The sequence below is a fragment of the Cydia amplana genome, chromosome 14, assembly GCF_948474715.1.
Source record: "Cydia amplana chromosome 14, ilCydAmpl1.1, whole genome shotgun sequence".
Taxonomy (NCBI): domain Eukaryota; kingdom Metazoa; phylum Arthropoda; class Insecta; order Lepidoptera; family Tortricidae; genus Cydia; species Cydia amplana.
Window position 1 is genome coordinate 1,297,822 of NC_086082.1, and position 16,296 is coordinate 1,314,117.

At 37.6% G+C, this 16,296-nt stretch overlaps 2 protein-coding genes across 2 annotated transcripts in view; one reads left to right on the top strand and one right to left on the bottom strand.

Annotated features, from left to right (window-relative positions):
• The window catches only part of LOC134653924 (glutathione S-transferase 2-like), a 124,381-nt gene that overhangs the window by 92,248 nt on the left and 15,837 nt on the right, over positions 1-16,296 (bottom strand). The gene's annotated exons all lie outside the window — the stretch shown is intronic.
• LOC134653878 (mitochondrial 2-oxoglutarate/malate carrier protein-like) lies at positions 9,086-14,297 on the top strand. The gene is made up of 7 exons (XM_063509238.1): positions 9,086-9,222; positions 9,851-9,956; positions 10,464-10,585; positions 11,452-11,625; positions 12,608-12,710; positions 13,248-13,366; positions 14,082-14,297. The coding sequence occupies exons 1-7, from the start codon at positions 9,149-9,151 to the stop codon at positions 14,269-14,271; spliced, it is 888 nt and encodes a 295-aa protein (XP_063365308.1). The 5' UTR covers positions 9,086-9,148; the 3' UTR covers positions 14,272-14,297.

The window sequence follows — 16,296 nt, forward strand, 5'->3', positions numbered from 1 at the left end:
AATCTTAATGCGGTTCACAGAATACATCTACTTACCAAGTTTCAACAGTATAGTTCTTATAGTTTCGGAGAAAAGTGGCTGTGACATACGGACGGACAGACAGACGGACAGACGGACAGACAGACAGACAGACAGACAGACAGACATGACGAATCTATAAGGGTTCCGTTTTTTGCCATTTGGCTACGGAACCCTAAAAACTATACTATAGGTACTCATGCCTTTCTTTCGGGTGCTAGTACTAGTGTAAGACAAAGATCTCTCTGTCTATGTTTGAAATGAGACAGTCCTTTGACAAACTATATCTAAATGTATTGATACCAGATTGATACTAATGTTTACGTACAAATATACACCAATGGATTGATAACATCTAGTCTATTGACTTTTGATATTGGTAAGTGGTAACACACTATAAGTGATTGCGAATTGTGATTGATTTAGTAGCCATTTGATTTTGAGACTTGTTTAAAAGCATTTAGAGTCACTTTTAGGAATACATGTACGTACAGTTTAAATTAAACAGGGTCAGTTGCAGCCACAGTCGACCGATTGATTAATTAACGTCTATCAGCAGTGAACTTTGAAACTTTGCGTACCAGAAAGTAGGAAATTTATTAACGGTGATAGACTGTTTGGTGTAAACGACTTTAAGAGGAAAGTAGACTACTTCTTCATAAAGTGTCATTCAATAGAACTTGCTAACTATGTAAACAAAATTTACTAGTAAATTGGCATTTAGTGTCAATTTTAGTATGGCGGTTTGTTTACATAGTTAGCAAGTTCTATTGAATGACATTTTACAAACGTAGTGTGTATAAACCAAAGAATATTATAAACCATACTAGGCATACTATCCATCAAAATAGAGTATGTGCAGAAAGAGAAGAGTCGTGGAATGCATGGAATGAATGTATTCCACGACTCTTCTCTTTTCGAACAGACTCTATCTTTGTCAGAAATGTTTTTTAAAACGTGTTTGACATACTGATAAAGTTGTTTGACTGGCTATACTTTATCTTATTAGTCTGAGGTTTCATGGTTTGGTTGTTTGAAAGATTTGTCAGATCTGTCGGTGAAGAAACGTGTTATTTTGTTGCATTGTAATTTATTAGGTCTAAATTATTGTAGTTTTGGAATTTTAATTAAATTTTAGTGCTAGTATTAATCGGATATTCTAATTAATTAATTTCATATCTAGACATTCTAGACCTATACAAGAAGTTACCTAAATGATGAAAATACACTCGGGTTTGAACGGGTTCAACTAGATTAATTTTTCTTCAATGAAATAATCAAGAAGAGATGAAAATACAACCTGGTGTAACAGATATTTGATATAATTATGGTTATATTGTGCTTTTTCGATGAGAATGAGGAGACAGAAATTGAAAGAGCTGTTATCCATAAACGAAGAAATAACAAAAGCCAAGGCATGGCTATCTTATCCAAATGTTATCCCAAGAATTGGCGCAAACATAAGTTTTTACCAAAACCATTGCCATGTGACCTTCCAACCTTAGAGCATTAGGAGCCCGATTCTGATTTTACAAATTGTTTCCGTATTGATCTTATTTTGATATGACCTTAAAGATCGCCCACCCTGGGTCAATTTCACCAAACGAGCATTTTTGTCTAATTCCCATGGAATTTTGAAATACCAACATTACACAAAAAAAAATATGCTGATAATTTGATAAAAAATATAATAAACATTAATTTTCTTATGGGGTAAAAATATTCATAAAACTATAAAAGTTATTTCAATTTAAAATTTTGGTCAGGGCACGGGAATTAGTGTGTCCATGGGAATTAGATTTTACTAGCACGGAAATTAGAACATGGCACAGGAATTGTTTTCTTAGCTTATTTTGGTAGTTTAAACTATTATTTATGTATATTTTAATCTACAATAATATACTTCAACCATACTGAAGCGGCATCGAACATATTTATCTACTTTAATTTTAGTTTCGGACGACAAATCTACGAAAGTATGATACACTAAAAACTACGTATTTGACTAATAGTTTCCTTGATTTTAATGGAAACTAATCTCTCTTTCTTAGTAAAATATATATATTTCAAAACAATACTTTGAGTAGTTGCGTAAACATGTCCGCCTTACATACAAAACTATTCATTAAAAAGTGTCATTATGTATCTGCATGTAGATAGGTACAAGGTGTATGATCTGCTTTATGGGCGTATAGGAAATGATACTAAGAAATAAATAGGGGCACAGAGAGAAGAAGTTATTGTGTAAGTTAATCTGAAGAAATCGAATATGCTGCCTTCATAAATTCATAACACAAACAATTGTTTAACCACATATGAGGTAAGGTGGGGTAAGACTATCACCGGGGTAAGACTATCACAGACAGACAGACATGACGAATCCATAAGGGTTCCGTTTTTTGCCATTTGGCTACGGAACCCTAATAAGGTATCTAATAGTATTACGGTTTTAATACCCCCCTGGCATTGTCTAAAATAACCGACTTGGTTTCACATTACATCTCAAAACTTTTTTTGTAGTAGAAGAACTGCGTTGCGGGACTTGCATCTTTTTACATGTAATGTTTTTGATAGGATCCCATCTCTTTTTGTAGGCTGTCCTTCTTTTCAGGTAATCATACCCATACCATACTGATACTATGTATACACATATCATAACTATATACATCTTTATTCATACTCACATCGTACATCGTAGTGTACCTTTACTTTCCCTACTAATTGTAAGAACTAAAAGGTAAATTTGTTATCGCATACAAACTTATTTATGCAGTTATTAGATCTTTAGAACGTGACTAATATTGCAGTATTATTAGATTTTTATTGGCTTAAAAAGCTTAAACCTAATTACGTTTCAAATTTGGAGCTTGTGGGTATGCTAGAAGTACCTTAGAATAATGATGATCGTGAGTGATTGTGTCAGTGACAAAACTAAGGGATTTTAAAGTGCATTAATTCTTAGATTACATGTTCAAATTAAATGTTATTTTGACCGTGCCACTTTGTTTTGTTCGACTTGGCGGCGGCACTGCCGTGTCCCCAGATCCTTTGTCCTTCCCCGGGCCTCAAACTATCTCCATGCCAAATATCATCAACATGATATTGGTTCAGCGGTTTAAGCGTGACGAGATAACAGACAGACAGACAGAGATACTTTCGCATTTATAATATAGTAAGAATAGGATATATTTAATTTTTCTTGTATTAGAAAAGCTAATTTATAACAACTAATCTATTAAACGAGCAATTCTTGTATATATTTCGGGGATCTCGGAAACGGCTCTAACGATTTCGATGAAATTTTATCATATATGAGGGTTTTCTGGGGTGAAAAATCTATCTAGGTAGGTGTTATCTCTGGAAAAACGCGCATTTTTGAGTTTTTAGGTAGGTAGGTACCTATATGTTTTCCAAGCAAAGCTCGGTCTCCCAGATATTTAAACTTTATACGGCATACGCTGTCAGCTGTCAAATTTACAAAAACAAAACATTGCAAATGTGATTCATTTTGTTTCATGTAACCTTAGGTACAGGTATTATAATATGTAATAATTCCAGAAATAGTTTTATGTTTATATAATATTTTAATGTTATAATATGATCAATGAATAAGGTAAGGTGGGGCAAGACTAACAGTACAAGGATTCCATACAAGTGATAGTCTTACCCCGGTGTCGTCTTACCCCACCTTACCTTACGTATTAAAATTGCCCGGGTTATTCGGGTCGATCCTGTATGTAAGTACTATAGTACTTATACTAAAAAACTATTCACAGATTTTTGTGCATTCTTTAAGATTTCCTTAAATGTAAAATAGAAAGATATACGTCGTATTATTATTACATATAATATATATTCAATGCCAATATATATAAGTAATAATAATATGACGTAAACATTGCCAATTAACTTACAGTGCCCCCAATAAAAGATTTGTTGACAATATATGTAATACTTTCTAATTCCCGTGCCACTTAATCAGCTGTTTTAGGTAAATTTGTTATGGGAATTAGGGCACGGAAATTAGAATTCGTAATAAAAAAATTCGCCAAAAATTTAAATCGTGTTTGACCAAACTGTTATGTTATCGCTTACATAAAGATACATAAAGGGCTCCTAAATATGACAATTGCTATTGAAAAGCTATGTGGAAAATAAAATTTATAAGGGGCATCGAAATTAGAAAAAAATTGTCGCCCACCCGGATTCCGAAATACTTACGCGATTTGCTCGAACACGCCGCGGCTTGACTTACATCCGCTTGCTTTGAGAGACAGCCAAATACTGCCAGTACAGGTGAGGCGGGACACGAGGCGGTTCAAATACAAACGTCGGCTGTCAGAGCCCTTTGAGTTTTGCCGATGAAATTTTACTCGCGCGCTCGGACAAAATTTAAACATCGATCACGAGTTATTTACCACAATGAAGTTAATAGTATATGTGCTCAGTGATAGTAAATATCATCTAGTTTAAGTATTTGACACTAAATTAGTGATACTAATGTAGAATTTTTCGTAGGATTTTTCATTATGCTCAAAAGTAGATTCCGGACAGGGCACGGGAGTAGTAATTTGAGCCTTTAGGTATTTTTATGTGTACTCTAAAAACCAACTAATCAGTGAATTCATATGGAACTCGGTGTGAAAGTGTGACTTCTTTATGTAAAAAAAAATTGGTAAGTATTGTCTGATGCTAACCCGCGATTTTCATCACGGACAGAAAAAAAATCGTGTTCAGAAATTGACCCCCCTGATTGGTGCATGCGAAATTAAGTGAAACTCGTGCGTGAGAAAAGCGTGCGTGCCAATCGACGCCATCAAGGTTGTATCAAAACTAGTTCAAAACCGTAAACTAGTTTAAAACTCTGTAGGTTTTATTGGGATTAGTCCATGTTTCCTCACATTTTTTCCTTCACGGTTCACGATAATGTTCCAAGTAAGTTACTATGTAACATAATGTAAGTTATTATGTAACTGGGGGCCGATTTTTGAATTTCGACCGCTCGATTTCGTGTATTTCGCCTAATAATATCTTCACTACTAGCCCTACTAGGCATCTACTAATAGAATTTAAAACGAATGGCCAATTGATACCTACCACTAGATTCCCAATGTCGATCGCTCGCTTTTTCAAAAATTAGCATTTCGTCGTTTTACACCGATTTTCGAGTGACGAAATCGAGCGATCGACCTTCAAACATCGCCCCCCTGGTTCGAGTCGTAAGTCGGTATATGAACCCGCGAGTCCCCAATGATTTATAACTCAAGATAGGTTATAGACATTCAAAATTTGAAGCGCTTAACTTGTGACAAATTGGACAAGTTGCCTTTAGTCGCGGCTGGACAAGCGAGAAATGTGCACGTGCACACCGAAAGAGAAATAGACGACGATGTTTAACAACGAGTGTGACAAAGATGGATGGGATGTGAAAATTACTTAATCAAAAATAACAGATTTCTTCGTAGGCTCAGAAATAAATATGGAAATATTTTTTGTGCTCCTCAAGTATGAGTATAACCTATCTATGGTTATATAATATCATTGCGAGTCCCGCGACCTTCGGTTGGAATGTCGCACGCGCTTCTTTCCGGATTCGGTACCGGTGCTGTGGTAAAACAATTAAGAGCCAACACGAGCTAAGATTTAAATATTTTAGGTAAATATACCCGTCTCGCTAACGGAAGCGGCTCCTAAAACTAGTGCGATAAGGACAAGGCGAAAAATCCTGCGTAAAAATCTCAAAAATCGAGGTTTCGTACTCGACTGTTTCCTCCTCCAAAACTTAACCAATCGTAACCAAATTTGGAAATCTAAATGATTATGACATTATCTGTGTCGGACCGTTTTGCTTTTTTGACTAATTGATGTCAGTTTTGAATAGCACGCCTCTCATTGCGGCATAGTCAATTAGGCCATTTTGGCCATTTTTGAAGGGCTCTAGCGCCTTAAAAAACAAACATATCAAAAAAAGCAAAACGGTCCGACACAGATATTGACAAAATTAATCTGTGTTGAAAAAATCATTGCTCTTGCTTCAAAACCCACGGAGGAAACAGTCGAGTACGTTTGTATGGAGAAATGACCACTCCTGTTGGCTCTTAAACTTTGTACCACAATATTGTGTCAATAAATGACGAATGACGTTATCATTGGAAACTAATTATGATGTAGCATCATGAACTAAATTTCTCAATAAAACCAACCACCCTTTTTTCCTAAAATTTAAGGTATTGTATCGATTAACACGCGTGTTAAACACATGATTGAAGAAATCGATGAAGGAATATAAACTTTCCGCGTTTGTGATAAGGTAAGTTTTTAATCGCGCGTCGAGGTCAAGTTACAAAGTTCAAGTTTTGTACACAGTGCGTTGTAGGTCAGTATTTATTTGAATGGATTGATGAAGTGTTTGGCGGAAATTTGATTAAGGGGGAAAGAGACGGCGATACTGGAAAATTAACTGAAGTCCAGAGGAAAAACCGTTACAGAGCGTTTTTTCACATTATGATGTTTTTAATGTTAATACAGAGGTTTTTCTCAAACATGAGCGAAAATATTGATGTTAGGTTAGGTATTGTAAGACAATTCTTAACCGTTATATAGGGGTGGGTCATTCTCTGAGAATATGTCTGCGGTTGCGTCTAATTGCCACGACTCTGTTCATACATTTTGTATGGGTCGCGGCAATTACACCGCAGATATATTTTTTGAGAATGACTCATACCTAACAATTAATTTGACAGCATACTTATGTTAATATATGGGGCATTATCTATGAAAAGGGACCTTATTGTCGATGGCGCTTACGCCGCACAGTGTCGCGCGGCATTGTATTTATACCGGAGCATCGTTAATAATGGCGTAAGCGCCATCGACAATAAGGTCCCTTTTCATAGATAACGTCACATATTAACTATTTTATTAGTTTAGGTGTGGCAAGAAAAATTGCGTGCTATATCTTATGTCTGGTAACATACCTGGTACGCAATAAAGATCCCTATCTTATATAAATTGGCTCAGTCGGTGTGACGGTGCAACAGAATAGGAAACGATAGTAAAACGTGTAAAAACCGATCAACACATAGTATAACTGGAAGTAGCTAAGCGAAATGAATCCATCCTCAAAAAAATCCATTTCAATGAATGACTTTCGCTTTTTGACAGAAAGTTCAAATTTCATTGACAAATTTTTGTGCATTGGATACTTTTCCTTGAATTACATGCGCTGATCATTGGTGAGCCTTAAATCGTTGCAATTAGGTTTAAAATACGTCAATTAATAGTCATAACTCATAGTACTAAATGTGCGATCGAAGTCCAAAGTATCAATCCGATCAGGATATAATTGCTATCTGCAAGTCAAGTAGCGCTCACTTCGCTCAGTTTATCAGTCTGTCTTTATAATGACATTGGTTGAGACGCACCTCCGCCGTGTTGAAGGTGAGTTAGTGCAATTTAAACCTTAAGGTGTGGTGTCAAGGTGTAAATAAATTATTAAGGTTATCGTCTATTTTGACTCAAAAATCTATTAAATTTTGAATCAGATAAAATTTTTTGTTTGATCAAACTTAAATTGATCTGAAAATAAACATCATCTTGAATTTTTGATATTAAGTAGATTTAATTTAAACAGTGTATTTTAAAATAAAAGAGAGACAAAACATGAATAGACTGTACTTTACACCTAGTTGTAGAAATCTAGAAAATGCAACAAACGGTCCGAAACGTCAAGGTAGGTAAAATAGTAAAATGCAAAAACTCTTGAATTATCTGTTTATTCGTGATTAGATAAATAAATAAATAATAATATAGTTTCGTTAATATCCTAGTTACATTTTTGTTTATCAATTTTAGTTTTGTTTTGGTGCGACGCATTATGTAGCAGTTTTAATTTATAAAAATAACACAATTTATTTGACAACACAATGCTAATAGTAGAAAACTATATTGGGGCAGACAGGTGTCACCAAAGTCAATACCTAGTCTAGAACATTTACGTCATGCAGTACCTATTTGAATATTTTAAATCATCTCTCTCCCAGTTTTTTTAATAGCCTTTTAAGAGTTTTAAGTGCTAGGCAAAGGCCTCCCCCTAGACTTCGGACCTTTCGTTCCCACCTATGTTTGTCGCCTTAGCCGAAGCCAGTCGCGCAATGTCGTGGCCAGGCCGTTAGCCTGGCGGTGGAGGGCGATTCTAATGCAACAATTGGTTATGGTTTCGAATAGGTTTTGATACGACCCTGACGATCATCTTGCTTATTGGCGCGCATCTCATGTACCTACGACTTTCGTTCTATTTCGCAAGCACCAATCAGTCTGAGCAATCGCTCAGGCTGATTGGTGCTTGCGAAATAGAAAATCTTCAAGGTCGTATCAAAATAAGATCAAAATCGTAATAATTTGTTTTATCTGAATCGGGCTTCCGAGGAAGTACATAGAATCTGTTAGTAATTAACAACATCATTTTGCGGAAACGAAGTTCAAAGCTAGGCTAGGTACAGTCGTCATCAGACATATTAGAGCGGCCAAGGTGTTCACAATATCTGAACAAGCACTTTAACGCCTTGACAATAGAGACGTGCTCAGATATTTATGAGCACCTTGGCCGCTCTGATATATGATGGTGACTGTACCTACTACCATGTAAAAATAATATTTTATGTTGTGTCGTAAACATTGTTTTTAATCACGACAAGGTAATTAATTCAATAACATATCTAAGTACTTATATAATAAACCGAAGTTACCGAAGTACCTATTGTTTATGCAAAATGGCATATTTCGGTATGCATAAATCTGATATATTGCTGCAACAAAAACCGGGACTGATCATAACATAAATTATGGGGCATTTGTGCCCCAGTGTTTGTGTTTGTTTTATGCCATAACGACAGTACTATCTAGACAAACGACGATCATCAAATGATTATGCAGTCGTATATGTATATAATAATTTAATTATTTCAATAATCTACACCAGTCCTCTTTGCTCCATAAGAACTAAAACTGTTCGCTTATTCCGTGTATTATTTTTTTCAGGTGCTTAAAAACTCAAGAAATAATCCTCTCGTTTAGAGGAAGGGAATGAGTTGCATACTTAGGAGTATTACTGTTTAATCTCACAGCCACCATGCCTGCCGAAACTATAGGGGACATGAAGACCATACCAGGAGGTCTCCGGTTCGTGTTCGGAGGCCTTAGTGGGCAAGTAATTAATAATACAATGTTTAAAAATAAAAGAAATATGCAAATATTGACTGTCTCGGGCAAGACTCGAAGACTACGGGATACTATAGCCCTCCGCGCTACCGACTTAGCTACCGAGACTTACCCGATGACAGCGAATATTTTCACCATATCCTTCTTATGCGCCTTAGAGGGACGCTTAGCGACATCTATCGTAAGAGTCCCTTTGAGGCCTTTGTGCGCCAAAGACGTAGATTGACGCGTGCGGCTACAAACCAATATCAACCTTCGTGCATTCCGACAAAATTCACAATGACGCGCCAAAGAAACATATCTAGTACCTACATAAATATGCATTAATAGCTAAATGGTCAAAATTGTAAACAACTGTCCAATAAACTTTAAATAAATGTCATATACTAAGAAAAAGTGACCAACTCCAGTGCCCCAGGCTGGAATCGAACCAGCGTCCTCTGCTATCGCGGCAGGTGCCTGTGCCATTCGGCCACCGGGCCACAGCGAACCCAATCCACTGAAACTGGTTAAACTGTCCAATAAACTGAAATGTTGAGGAAAATACGGACATTTTAGATGTAGCAAATTACAATATTGCATTTTCGTAATATGGCGTCAATAATTATTTCAGTATGTGTGCCACGAGTGTCGTCCAGCCCATGGATCTAGTGAAAACCCGCATGCAGCTTCTCGGCACGGCTGGCAAGAATGTCACCATGATATCCATGACCAGAGAGGTACGACGAAAACTTATTGTTAAAGAAAAACATCAGTAAATTAATGTTGCAATTTTCGCTCATAACGCTACGTCCAAATTTTCATTGAACCTTCTCGAAACTGCCCAAACTAGATTCAAACTGTTAATTCAAGGAACACTTAGGGAGTCAGTAAATCTACTGGTAGAGCAGTAAATCTGCGCTTTAGTTTTCGTACCAACGTGTGATTTTGGATTGACAAAATTATGTTTCATGTGTCATCATCATCTTCCTCGCGTTGTCCCGGCATTTTGCCACGGCTCATGGGAGCCTGGGGTCCGCTTGGCAACTAATCCCAGGAATTGGCGTGGGCACTAGTTTTTACTAAAGCGACTGCCATTTGACCTTCCAACCCAGAGGGTAAACTAGGCCCTTATTGGGATTAGTCCGGTTTCCTCACGATGTTTTGCTTCACCGAAAATGTGCCATATTAGCATAAATAAATATGTCTGATTTCTGACTTTCATGTCTGAATGATATCGGTTTCAGGTGGTAAGCAGCCAGGGTGCCGGAGGCCTGTACGTAGGACTGTCAGCCGCGCTGTTCCGACAGGCCACCTACACCACTGGCCGGCTCGGCTGTTTTACCTACATCACTGACGTCTATACTGCGTGAGTGTGACAATCAACAACAATAGGCTACATGACTATTATTTTTTTTATGGTATCAATCGATCGGGTTTGTTTTTAGGATCAAATGTCTATATGGGACCCATTGCATTAAAGTAACACAAAAGTCAGAAATTGTAGTCAAAGGCCGACAGTCGCACTTCACTCGCGAAACGCCCTATACAAAACGGCCAAGGGCCGTGACGTCATCGCCCATCTTGTAGTATGGACAAAACAAGTAAATTGCGTTTTTGTCGGTGAAATATTGCGTTTATGTATATAGTTGCTGTACAATATTTTATTGCATGAAATGTAAGGAATCGAATGGTACCCTTACTTTTATCGTTTTTGGAAGTGAAAAAAAACTTAAATTTTGAAACTTTCAGGTCCTGTATTTTTGTAATTTTTCAATATTTTATTTTAATATCCACATTATTGTGATAAATTGCTCGTTTGCTATATATTTTACTAGATTTTGTTATAAAATTCAACATGTGTCATCATCCCTATTGGCAATCACAAAACAGTACCTTGCAGAACAATCAACACACGTCGAACTGTCTTGACATTAAGTTTTTTGTTGCTGGTTGTACTTTTCTTTCAATAGGCAATTCTAACACAGAGTTCCCACGACCACCTCCTGTGTTTATCATTAGATCAGCTCGATGGTCCCATAATATTGCAATGTCACCCAACTCATATGTTTGTAAACATCCAGCTCAATCGAAAAATGAGAAGTGTTTCTAATTTAGCTTGCATAGACTTGACCCTTACATACATACGAGTACATAGCAAGTTACCAAATTTGTACAAAGTTAACGTGGTCAGAGTCTAATCAATTTCTTATTTTACATGTGTGTTATATGCAGTAACTACGGCGTGCCGAATTTCGGCGTGAAGCTGGCGATCGGCGTGGTAGCCGGTTGCGTCGGCGCGCTGGTTGGCAACCCCGCTGAAGTAGCACTGGTTCGGATGACTGCTGATGGCCGCTTGCCTGTCGAACAGCGACGGAATTACACTAATGTGTTCAATGCTCTTGCCAGGTAATATACGGCATGAGCCAAATAAGAAAAAATTTAAAAGTAAATTAAAACTGTACCTACTGCAAACACTTAAGTGATAATTGCACACGTGCAAGTGTCACTCAAGTGTTGAGATAAAATATAATAACTATAATATACGTACTTAAAAATATAATATGTCATTGTGTAAGTAGAGACTCTTACCTGCAGGCAAACTGTAAATACAGTTTTGCAGGGATCTGTATAGATTTAAGCCTTGTACTGTATGTTAATAATAAATAATAATAAAAAAAAGGTGAGTACAACAACTTCTTCTTGCAAAGGTTCTCTCTTGATAACTCTCGGTTTTCTTCTTTATAAGAGCAGTTTTATATCGTCCTGAGAACTTCTTAGAAAAGTAGCCGAGTGTTGGTAGGACAGAGATGTTCGCTCCAGTGTGCTCTTATCAGAGCAAACTAAACTGCCCTTGTCAGGGCATGTCCTCTGTTTAATCGCAGAGTGTCAGTCGATCGCAAACTGTTCCTATCGGAACAATGTCACCGTTTCTTGACAACACACGATGTCAGTCGATGTAGTACCTATATATATATATATAATATAATTATTTATGTATTGTACCCACAACTTCATTTCGCGTGCACCAAACAGCGTGAGCGAACTTCAAGACGTATCAAAACAGTAACAAGTCGTTAATCTGAATTCCTGCGGGCGCAGTATGGTTACATTTTTATCGCCTTTCACTATGTTGTCACTTTCGCACTTACATACTTGTTAGAACGTGACAGGCATGGTGACAAGCGATAAAAATATTTATGACTTAAGCCAGGGCTCTCCAAACTCGGCCCGCGACGCGTTCCAATCCGGCCCGCCGACACCCAAAGCGTCCGGCCCGCGGGACCCAGGCTCCAGGGGTTCCTCCCGCGCGAAAGTTTCTGAGGCGCTACATGGCCCTCAGGTAAAAAAGTTTGGAGATCCCTGACTTAAGCTAATCGACAATCCACAGAATGATCAAGGAGGAAGGCGCATTGACCCTGATGCGCGGAACGTCGGCCACCGCCGCGCGCGCCGCCGTACTCAACGCTGCCCAGCTTGGTACTTATGCCCAGGTAATGTTCTTTCTCTGTCTCTCTCATCTTTGTCTTTATCACTTTGCCTCCTTAGGTAAGTACTACTTCTTTCTTGGGCAGGTAACCGCTTGCCTAATATCGCTGCCGAGATCAATTCAAACCTCGGAATTGTTAAAGCTTTTAGTGGCACCATACGCGTTTTGAGAACCCACCATCTGACTCTCGACTCGAGATTGAATCTCTTAGTGGAACTCAACGAGATTTAAAGATCTTACGTGTTTAACCATATACATAATCTATGTGTTTACCTACCTTCAACAATTTAATCATTTAATCATTGCAATCATGTACAACATTATAAGTATACAAGGTACACATATGTGAACATGAACCCGGACAGGGTATAGTAATTAGTTTTAATCTTATACTAAAGTCTTATTACAATAAATGCTCGTAGTTTATACAAAAAAAAAATAACAATGTATAGAATTTAGCCCGGCCCGTGCGTTATGTCGAAAGCCGTGTGTTGTGCCTTTACTATACATGTGTGAACGATGACTATATTGATGCTCGTAGGCTCGTGAAGCGCTGCTGCCTAAAATGGGGGACGGCATCCCCCTCCACTTCTGCGCGTCCATGATAGCCGGCTTCCTTGCGACGAGCGCGTCCCTGCCGTTCGACAAGGTCAAGACGAAGTAAGTCTGCATTTTATCTTGATAATCTAAATACTGCAAAGGCATAGAGGTGCCGGCAACTCGACATAAACAGGAACCCGGTTCAGATTTAACCAACTTGTTATGGTTTGGACTGGTTTTGATACGACATTGACAATCGTCTTGGTGATTGGCGCGCATTTCACGCTCGACTTTTATTTCATTTAGCGTGACCGAATTTCAAGGTACCTACAGATAAAACTAACTAATATAATATGGCTCAGCGACCCAAAGAGGATCTTGGCCTCTGAGACGAGAGCACACCACTTTTGCCGATCCTGCGCCGTTTCCTGCCAATTATCGGCTTGAAGCTGACGCAGATCCGCTTCCACACTGTCTCCTCAGCGGTATCTGCCGGTACCTACAGATATTTCGTACATAATTGTTTTTCATCGTATTTTCTCGGAAACGTTCGTATTTGTCATGCTACTTCAGTCAACCTCAGAACTTTTTGTACCGAGACTGACTGAAATAGCAAGACACGTTCGTGCGTTTCCGTGACAAAAAAACTATGGAAAATATTTATGCACTACATCTGTAGTCATCTCTCTATACTGTCGCTGCTTACATCGCAGTACCTTATCTAAGAAAATCTAAAATGGAAGATATTTTTTCATTGTCTTTGTTTTAGGAAAGGCATGCATTTTTATCAATAATAATTATCATCAAAGATTAAACATACATTACTGTCTTACAGAGTCCAGAACGCAGCACAGGGCGGTTCAAGAGCCAGCATGGTCGGCGTTATTCTAAGCGTCATAAAGAAGGAAGGTCCTCTCGGCCTCTGGAGCGGATTCCTGCCCACATACTTCAAGATTGGACCCCACACTGTGCTCACGCTGATTGCATTGGAGCAGATCAACGCCTTCTACTTAAGTTTAGCCTAAATACACGACTGTAGAGGTTATGATGCACCTAATGGGGTTGGCCGGTCGAAGTATTTAGCAGATAGCGCCATCATAGCTTGTCCTGTCAATCCCCAGAATTGTGTCAAATTTTTGTTTTTTTTTAATGCCCTGGATGCTTGCCCTTTAAGCCAAATCTCATAGAAAAAGGGACAAGCTATGATGGCGCCATCTATGCAAATCTTTGACAGATGCCAACCCCATTAGCGCAAATCATGCAAGATTCGCATCATTTGAGGGACAAGTATACAGTAAGCATACGTGCGCGCTGACAGCGCATCCGTTATATCTGGATGCGCCTTTAGCATAATTTAGGATGTTGCCATGGTTTGACGACCGGTCTGGCCTAGCGGGTAGTGACTCTGCCTGTGAAGCCGATGTCCTGGGTTCGAATCCCGGTAAGGGCATTTATTTGTGTGAGCACAGATATTTGTTCCTGAGTCTTGGGTGTTTTCTATGTATTTATGTATTTGTATATTATATATATCGTTGTCTGAGTACCCATCACAACACAAGCCTTCTTGAGCATACTGTAGGACTTAGTCAATCTGTGTAAGAATGTCCTATAATATTTATTATTTATTTATGAAATTACTTATTCTAAACTAGAAGAACTTCTAGCGTGGGTATAGTTTGTGTGGAGTACGTCAACTATAACTGAGCAAGGAATACTGGTAACATAATACATAGTCAGCAGCAATAGCTGCTAAGCGGGCGAGGTGTTCAAAATTACCTTGACGCGCTCTTATTCTCTTAACAATAAAGACAATAAAGTCGCGTCAAGATCATTTTGAACACCTCCCCCGCTTAGCAACTATTGCGGCAGGCGTCTAACCGGTGGCGAGTAGCAAAAGGTGAATGAGCTTTTTCTTCGTAAACGAATGTTTCATCTTGTAAAAATAAAACTTTACCATAGTACTTATATTATATTATGTTTTATGTTTGACAAAACTTAGAGTACCTTTTGTACGAGTATGGTGAGATGACTGATTTTTGATCTTTGAAAATTATTTTATTTATGGTTTACGTTGATAGGTATAAGTATGTTTTATAGGATAAACGATAACACTATTAGGAATTTTCTTCAAGCCGAATAACTTATTATTATGTATATTGAAGTTAATTACTGTGATAAGGTAGGTAGATAATTGAATACGATTCTTAAGTCCTTCGCTTTGCTTGGAGTGGAATTTTACGTCAACGTCTTAATGTAGGTAGATATGTACATGTTTGCTTGTTTTTTTGTATTTATTTAAAACGTAGGTATGTGTTTGATTATTTTGTTTTATTTTAATACCAGTTTTGAAAGAGTTAAACAATAACATAGGTACAATATTTTATACCTACCGTCATAATATTGTTTCATAGAAGTGTAGGTATTGTAGATATATGTACATTTTTACACTGATAGATAATTTATTAAATATTAAAGAACTCATTATATATTACATTGTGATTTTTAATACATTGTTTAAGTATAGTTTTATTAACCTTTTTCTACATGTAGAAAGTCCCAACGAAGCAAATTTTAGGTAAAGACGTACCGTAACTTTCTCTTTAAGTAAAGTAAATCATAGAGTCTGACCAGCGAGCCGTGTCACAAGCTATTTTTTTAAATTATTTATATGGCAACTTTTTTTCCTATCAAATAAGCTGTCAGTTTCAAGCTGTCATTTAATTTCATAGTAATTTTATTGCCAGGTGCGGTTTTTACTGAAATTCCCGCGTTTTTTTTGTGACACGACTCACTGGTCGGACTCTACTTCTACTACTTACCTCTAATATAAATAAATCTTCTCAACATAGACCTAGAGTCTAAGGTTTAAATAAAGTAGGTAGAGTCTGTTCGGAAAGAGAAGAGTCGTGTAATGTATTGGGCCCAGACTCTTCTCTTTCCGCACAGACTCTATAGCCGGTCAAACAAGTTTGTCAGTGGAAAAAGGCGCGAAATTAAAATTTTCTATGAGACGATAACCCTTCGCGCCTACATTTTTTAAATTTGCCGCT